This window comes from Adiantum capillus-veneris, chromosome 6 (genome assembly GCF_014529385.1).
Source record: "Adiantum capillus-veneris isolate H3 chromosome 6, ASM1452938v2, whole genome shotgun sequence".
Lineage (NCBI taxonomy): Eukaryota > Viridiplantae > Streptophyta > Polypodiopsida > Polypodiales > Pteridaceae > Adiantum > Adiantum capillus-veneris.
The window spans coordinates 119,488,104-119,497,182 of record NC_140936.1 but is presented as its reverse complement, the minus strand read 5'-3'; the positions used below and the strand labels follow the sequence as shown (position 1 = coordinate 119,497,182).

The 9,079-nt window shown below is 42.2% G+C and overlaps 1 protein-coding gene across 1 annotated transcript; it reads left to right on the top strand.

Annotated features, from left to right (window-relative positions):
- Positions 1-884: 884 nt before the first annotated feature.
- LOC147456165 (expansin-A15-like) lies at positions 885-2,360 on the top strand. The gene is made up of 2 exons (XM_086514724.1): positions 885-1,420; positions 1,519-2,360. The coding sequence occupies exons 1-2, from the start codon at positions 1,264-1,266 to the stop codon at positions 2,142-2,144; spliced, it is 783 nt and encodes a 260-aa protein (XP_086370850.1). The 5' UTR covers positions 885-1,263; the 3' UTR covers positions 2,145-2,360.
- The last annotated feature ends 6,719 nt before the right edge of the window (positions 2,361-9,079 follow it).

Sequence of the window (9,079 nt, the reverse complement as noted above, 5' to 3'; positions counted from 1 at the left end):
AAAGCTTTAATAAAGATATGCTTAGATGTAAGGAGTGTTAGGGAAACGTGTCTTAGCTTACAATTGTACTCCTTTCGAACTGTAGAAATGCCGGTTGAGAGCAAGAGGAAAAGTGAAGAATCCACCAAGAATTTGAGAAAAATAGTGTGAAAACAATGAGCCTAATTTCTCAAATTTTCCTTTTTGAGAAGTCATAAAAAGGGAATTGTGTATGGTTTTAAAAATAAAAAAGTAATTTTTTTTGGAACAGGGTGCAAGTTTTCCTCTTGGTCTTAGGCCCGTGTCACACTAGGCCGGATGGATGAGTTGCATTTTGAGCTGGTCCAATTATACAACACGCTTGAGCTTGCTGCTGTCACACAATGCGGCGGTCACGAAGAGAAATAGCGAACATGGAGGTCTAGCTCATGGCCAATGCTTCTACACTTTCGTTCGAGGGGTCACCCCCGCCCTCTCCTGCTCTAGCGATGTTTTTTGCACGTTGATTGGAGCACAGACTTGTTTCTGTACCGCCTCATGTGACAGCTTCAACAGGCATGCATTCTGCAAGTCTCCTGGGCGTTGTGGACAACATGTGTCGCACCAGACATGACCGCCAATCATGTGTGACAGGGGCCTTAACATGCATTTTTGAACCTTGTAAGTGGCACAATTGATCGTAAGATGAGTCCCATGACCTCTACTTAGGTTAGAGAAGAGTGAGTGTGTAGTATTTACCGATTGAGTACATTAGTACTGGTGTCGACGTTACCGTGCATGGGACTTGCATAGAATGCAGCCTGGAGGAGGTCTTTCTCAATCTTTTGGACGACGTTGGGGCACCAGAATCGGAATTTGGAAGTGAGGAGGAGTACTCTGCTTTTGATGAAGGGTACTAACCTGGGTCATCTGCTGAAGGTCACATGGGCGTATGGCGATTGGCTCTATGCTGCTGAGTGGTCAATGGTGTCGGTTGCTGCTGCTTCCCGTCTCAAACCGTCTTAAATGCCCCTGCTTGCCGAACAGGAGCAGAAGCTTGATGTACGCTGCCTTCTGTCTGTGTGTATATTGCCATGCCCACGGTCCACCTATCGGCCCAGCTGCATGCATGGCCCCCTTACACGATCACCTCGCACCTGCTCGGCCCTTCGACCATCATGTCTGGCTCGCTATATAAAGCATTCTGCGCCAACTGCCCAAATAACTCACAGCCATTAGCTGCTCTTCCCCTCTCTTTGCATCGCGCAGCTTCCGATAGCCATCGTTTCCTTCAGCTTTATAACTATGGCGCAGGTTGTATTGGCTCTAGGAGTGCTCCTCTTTCTTTCATTGTTGCAGCAGCAGGAGATAGTTCGAGTCTCAGCCTCCTATCACGGCAGCTCCGCCTGGAGCAGCGCACACGCCACTTTCTACGGCGGAAGCGACGCTTCGGGAACCATGGGTAATACTATATTATTCACCTGTCACTCCTCATCTGTGTCACCCTTTACTTTAATTATAGACTTGATCTAACTTTGATGACATAATTGGCTTTCGCAGGGGGTGCTTGCGGTTATGGAGACCTCTATTCCTCAGGCTATGGCACCAACACGGCAGCCCTGAGCACCGCCCTCTTCAATGCTGGGCTTAGCTGCGGTGCCTGCTTCGAGATACGCTGCGATGCCGGGTCCGACCCGCAATGGTGCATTGCTGGTGCGTCTGTGACCGTGACAGCCACCAATTTATGCCCTCCCAACAATGCCCTGCCCAACAATGCGGGTGGTTGGTGCAATCCCCCCCTGCACCACTTCGACATGGCGCAGCCAGCGTTTGAGAAGATTGGAGTGTACAGGGGCGGCATTGTCCCTGTGGAGTACCGGCGTGTGCCTTGTGCCAAGAAGGGCGGCATCCACTTCACCATGAACGGCCACTCCTACTTCAATCTAGTGCTCATCACCAACGTCGGGGGCGTGGGCGACGTGCACTCCGTGTCTGTCAAGGGCTCCCGCACGGGATGGCGAGCCATGACCAGAAATTGGGGCCAGAATTGGCAGAGCAATGCACGGCTGGATGGGCAGAGCCTCTCCTTCCAGATCACCACCAGTGACGGTCGCACCCTCACCTCCTACGACGTGGCGCCTGCCGATTGGGGCTTCGGACAAACCTTCAGCGGCCAGCAGTTTTAAGTATTTTAGCCTAGGCTTAGTGCCACTTGTACCTACATCCACATTAGGCTACAGCAAGCCGAGGCAGTGACCAGAGCTGCCCGCTGCTATTTGCAACATCACTTGTAAAACTCATTCCCAATTTCAAAATGAGCCTCTTGATCTAGAGTGCTTCATTAGTTGCATTTGTGTTGAATTGACACCAAGTTGCAATAGAGAACAACATGTTCAAATTTATCTTCAGCTTTTAAATTGTATTAATTCTATGAGTAGATGTCCTTTTCTCCATGCATTTTTGTCATTTGTATAAGAATGTGTTTACTAATTTGTGGTTGTCAGCGCCTCACATGATCCTTGACTTTTCTTGCATTCTATAACTTGATTCTAGTCAATATTCGAGAAAGTCTCTTTTATTAAGCGGTCGTGATCAAATAAGCAAACCGAAAATACTAACAGAAATTAAATATTTGCATGACTTTTGAACTATTTTCTCACATATTTCACCGGTTTTTCTTCCCTTTACCATGGTTTGCAAGCGAATATTGATTCCAATTGAACTCAACCTAATGATTTTATCACTTTCTTAATGTTTTAGAAAGCCATCGTGATCGTTTCACTTGTTTTATGAAGCTTGGAGCGTATAAATCTTTTCAATCTTCAAAGTGTCAGCCTTTGAAGTTAAAATAAGGTGAAGAATCACAGTGGCCTGCAAAGGAAATGTAATGCAAAAGTAGATGAGAGTTGTGTTTGTAGGAATTATTTTTTCACAATAATATTTCGAAAGGGTGTAGAGAGAGTATATTACAAAGGAGTAATAGATATTTGACAAAAGGTGACTAGTAGATGTAGGTCAAGATGTTTGAGTGGTAAACATGAAGAAGTTACTTGTTCACCAAATTTGGCCGAACTTAGAAGTTTAGTTTGTTGTTTTTTGAGATAAATGTTGTAATGAACTATGTAAAGAAACCAATGTGATTATTTCAATATAGGTTGTTTACTATTGACATTTAAATGACATCAAATGACATTGATCATTGCATCCATTAATTAATTTACTATGAAGATTCTTTTCACTCCTTAACTTTTAAAACAGATCGCTCAATTATAGTCGGCACACACGTTCCGTTCTGTTTGTCTATCTTCCCCTGCTCCCCTGTCTCCCCGCCCTGTCCCGCGGTCTTGCGACCAGCCAGTCATTCCTACAGCAACAAGGACACTCCGCCTTGCATCCTCCTCAACGTTATCCTGCACCTTCGGCTTGCCTTTCGTCGAGTGTAAGCTCTCTCCCCCTCATGTGGGTCATGCTTACTACTGTCTCCCCCCTCCTTTGACTCATGCGGCGCTCTCTCCCCCTCATCCTCGTGCTTCCATTGGATAGAGAGAGAGAGAGACTGAGAGAGATCCCTCCATATGAATCTAGCCTGCCAAAACCAAACAGACAAAACAGAGAGACACGGTTGCTTGCATGCACTCATCTCAGAGACAGAGAGAAATAGAGAGAGAGAGAGAGAGAGAGAGAGAGAGAGAGAGAGAGAAAGTTTGTTTGTCAGTCCTTCTTCTCGTTGTCTTGTCTAGTACACATGTACCCTCTCCTCCATCTGCTCTTGGCCCCTACCACAATCTAGAGTGTTTCCCTGGCACTGAGCAATGCCCATCTTTTCATCTCTCTCATGCATTTGTCATCCACGCTATAGATTGTCTGCACACCCTCCCGCACCCCTGTCTTTTCCATCTGTGATTTGTCAAATGCAAGGTCTCTCTCTCTCTCTCTCTCTCTCTCTCTCTCTCTCTCTCTCTCTCTCTCATCGGAAGCACCACAGTTTCTCTCTCATGTGCTCCTCATGTGCCGCTCCCCTCCAGATGAGCCGTGCATCACCATTCTCCCCCATGGAGTCGACGCCCGTCATGCACATCGATTGCAGCTTTGATAAGCATTTGCAAGGTATTGATGAGATCGCAAGCACAAGAACTCACACTTAAACAAAACAAAGAAACAAATTTAATGAAAGCTCTCACAAAGCACAACTCCCTTCTCTCTATCTCCTGCCTGTGCATCTTGATTCCCTTCATCACACCTCGTAGCTAGCATGGGTGTTGAACTCTACGATCCAAGCCTTTCTCCCATAGGCAAGAAAAAAATTCGACCTTCTACCCCCGCTCCACAACCGTCCCTACACAAGGCACAAATCCTAGCCTTCAGTCCTACATGTACCACAACCTCTAGCTATCACAACTCCAAATTGCAACATAGCAAGGGAGAGAAAGCACAGACCCTCCAAAAATATCCTTCTCTCTGTCTTCCCTTTGTCGTCGCCATAGATGGCATCACTGCTACACCTCTGTCGCATTCTCCTTCATACGTTGTTTCCTAGTATGTGTAGAGATTCACGCTAATCTAATAGGTTTAAAAAATTTGACACACATACTGGTAGCCATTGCCATCTGCCCACACCTTGAGACCAATATATTGCAAGCTCTATCCCAAAACCTTAGCTCCAACTGAGAGAGAATCACCACCTCTTTCTCACTAGGGAGAGATAGAGAGAGAAAACACTACCTCCGAATAACTGGGTTTCCTACTGCTGCTCATAGAGAGAGAGAGAGAGAAAGACTCAAATGTGTCCCTTCTTTCCCTTTCCATCTCTCACGTTCCGCCTGTCAAAGCCCCCATTGCCCTCGTCGTCGCTGCTCATGACACCTACCAGGGAAATGAGGGAAATGAAAGGCAAAGGCAAAGGAAGAGGAAATTCCCTTAAGCCTCCTATGGAATCTCATGTTAATTCGACTAATGAGTCCTGTTCTAAAAATTGGAACGACCTACTAGAAACATTTCCAAAGGAACGACAGACCTAAGAAAGTTTGTGTGAAAATTGAAGTTAACAAAAATAATATTTTATGAAGATGACACTAATTAATGATATTTTTCTTCTTGCAAAATTCTCTTAACCAGGTGTTACATGTGACATGTGTCTATGGTGTTTCTCCTTTGAAATTTATTTTATCAACATTGAAAATTTTTAACTTAATCCCTAATAATGTTACATGTTACACTAAAGTGACAACGTAACATTTGCCTATTAAAATCAAAATTTGAAAAAAAATCAATGGTGATGAAATGCTTTCATTTAAGAACACTTTATAATTTTTATGAAGAAATTTATATTTTTTTTACATTTAACAATTCTTTCATTCTTAGTTGTGAAGACTATTTGTAATTTTTTACTTGTAAATTGTCTTCAAATGAAAGAAAAATTTACAAAAAAAGAAATATTTTTTAAATAAAAAATTTGCAAAAAAACTCGTTAGGCTCTTCAATGAAGGGACCCATTGAAACTAACAAAGTGAAGGGTTACATTGGTATACTAAAACAATTTAATGAAATGGACATATGTGAGACTTTTAAATTAAAGGGTTCTTATTAAATTTAAAAATTTAAAACAATTCAATCGATTGACATAATTTTTTTTTGATGAAATGGAGCCCATGCTCTTAAATGAAAGGACTTTTCATAAACTAAAATTTAACAAAAAAGATTGTGTGTGACCCAATTTTCGATGGTCCTTGTTAAAGAAAGAGATACAGAAATGTCAACACCCTTCACAAAAACCTAGCAAAAATATAAAAAAACAAGCAAATTGTACATGTGTCCTCATCCGATTGATTTGCATCCACGGTTCAAAATTTGCATAAAAAATACACCTACACCACTATGGCCGTTTGCAGGCCAAAAAATAGGTTGACTATACATTTTTTTTTTCAAGGTAGACTTTATTTTTCCTTTGGAAGTCAATTGAAGGGTGGCTCAATTTTGCTTTTTAAACGGCAATGTCTTTATTCTTCTTATACAAATGCCTTCGACTTCTACACTTCTTCTTATGGAACTTAAAAATTTATCGAGCAACGAGCACTAATGCATGTATGGTGTCACCAAATTGTGAGCCAACTCTCCAATGTGAGTGTAGCTTGCAGCCTCTTCCTCGTGCATTCTTTTGCTCAACATTTTTCCAAAGATCCCCAATCGTCCATAGTCGCACATACATAAGTGTGTGTGTGTATGAGAGAGAGAGAGAGAGAGAGAGAGAGAGAGAGAGAGAGAGAGGTCTCTTGCCACTACCATTTTGCATGTGTCTGTGTGTGTGTGTGTGTGTGTGTGTGTGTGTGTGTGTGTGAGAGAGAGAGAGAGAGAGAGAGAGAGAGAGAGAGAGAGAGAGAGAGAGATCATGCAAGCAAGCATAGAGAGAGAGAGAGAGTCCATTCAATGTCACAGACATCAAGAGGACAAACACACACACATAGCCTCTTGACATCGTTGTTGTTGTTGTTGTTGTGTGTGTGTGTGTGTGTGTGTGTGTGTTCCATAAACACCAATGAATTCTTTCAAATTACAAAAGACACTAGAAACTATGTTAGTGAAAAGGTGGTATAATTCTCTTTCATAGTACGAAGTGGTCTTTACACATAAGTACAGGAGATTTAAGAGCCTGAAGATATATAAATCCACCATCTTCACTTCAAGGAACTTTGAAAACCATAGTTGAGAAGGTAACCCTCACCTGAACCCATGGAAACAACACAACTTTTAGTTAGCAATGGCATCGTATGCAGGTGATGCATGGGTATCCCACATGTTATATATGTCACCCAACTAAAATGTTTTCAAAGATAAATAATAAGAAATGTGAAGCTACTCATATATTCACCGATGGTTTCCTTTACAAGGGACAAAAATATTTGGAGCCCCTTTAGCTTTGGAAGCTCTCATGAGATAAGGCCAGAAACGAGTTTTATGAGGCATTTTAGCCTCGAAGTGGGCCACATATACTGTTTTTTTATTTTACAGAGTTTGGCATTAATTGCCGTATTTTTTTAGGGTCACTGGCAGTGCTCATACGTGCAATCAATCTATATTTTGGAGACACCTGTAACATAAAAAGATGTTAGTAATTAAGTCCTACATCTCTTTAGTCGGAGTCGAAATCATATGTAAGGTAGTAGTATGAGTGTTACTCCCCTGAAACCCTGTTCACAACATTAATGACCATATTCAACCAAGTTGAGCATTTTTACAAAGAATCAATATACATAACACTAAGTCAGCATAGACCGTATCTAAGCAAGCATGGTAAGCTTGGTACCAACCCCATAAGCACACGTCGTTAGAATAACCACTGTGCCACAATCAATCATAACCCTGTACACAACCACCCATTCATGGCTAAGTGAGCAGATGTGAAAGCTCTACATCCATAACACTAGAATAGTATAGATTGAAATCAAGCATTAATGGTAAGCTCGATAACAAACTCAAAGGCACAACATCAGTATCATACCAGCCACACCAACCATAACCATAAGTATACGAGGCCGTATGTTGACCCCTCAAACAACCCTATCATACAGGGCCATTCCCAAGAGCTTTTGTCATTATATTTTAGCAAAAATAGCAACTCAAGGCAGCATTTATCCCGTGTTTGCAAGAGGATACCACCTTTTTAAAGTTATTCTAAAAACATGCCTATGAAAAAGTCTGTAGATATGTATTGCCACTTATCCCTAACCTCAGAAGGAATTTCTCAACCGAGACAAAAGGATGCACATATATATGCCAATGATAAGTTAATCATAAATTGAAAGCATTTTCTAAACTTATAAGGTGAAAAAACCCGTGCCATAAATGATATAGTGGAAGTGGCCATTCATGTTTATTCCGGAATATGCATGAAGAATATAACCATAGCAACAAGTTTATCATATCACAACCAAATAGTTTGGACAATAGTTCATATCAATGCCATAGGTCACTTGAGATTGAGTCGGACCAGCTAGCTCTATGATAGCCTGCTTATCCTTGCCTTTTGCCATAGATCCGACTACTTTAACACAACCACTTGCAGCTAACACCCTCACAATTCCAATGTACAGATAACAACTCTCAGGTACACACATACATACCACAGAAGAATACAGTACCAATGCTAAGTGAGTATGGGAGCTCACCTTTTATAGTGTTTGGAGCAAGTGGCCACATTCCTCCAACGTAGTATGGCGGGCCCATCATCAAGAGGTACGAGGAATACAGCAGTGCCTCATAGTATAGAGATAGGGGAAGAGAGAGTGGGGAGAGAGAGGGAGAGAGCCAAGGAGAGAGAATGAGATAGCACTTAGAGGGTGATCTAGTGCGAACCTATCAGGAGGGAGCCACCGTGAAGTTGAGGAGAAAATGACAAGGTTTACAGAATCAGAAAACCCGTCGAATGAACATGTGTGTGTGTTTGTGCGTGTGTATGTGCGCGCGCGCGCGTGTGTTTGTGTGTGTGTTGGCATTTAAGGCGTCAATTAAGTGTCATTCAAGGGACCTCCAAAATCTCAACTATTGAATTACCTACTATATTTCTTCACGACTCCCTAGCTCAATTAACCCCAATAAATAATAATCAAGGAATTTAACATATGATCCTTACATTATCCTAGCCGGGAAAAAGGTCCACCCATATTTAGACCAATTCCAAAATCACCAATTCTAGTATCCCAATCCCAATACCAGCCCAGTATTAGGACACAAGTAGCACCAGTACCAGTACATAAGTAGCACCAGTTCAGTATCTTAAAGTACACAAACCGTACTAGTACCAATACACAAGTAGTATCAGTACCACTATCACAAGTAGCATCAGTATCAGTCTAGTATGGTACTGTACACAACCAGTACCAGTATATCACATAAGTAGCAGCAGTCCTAGTTCAGTACAATCCAATATCAGTACCAGTACAGTATAGTATTAGTTCATAATGCCCATAAATCCTTACCCTATCCTAGCCGGGGTAAGGGGTCAACCTATTTTTCACCAGTTCCAATATCACTAGTCCCAGATCAGTATAGTACTAGTCCAGAAGTAGCACCAATACCAGTATGCAAGTAGCACCAGTCCAGTATATTATAGTACACAAACAGTACT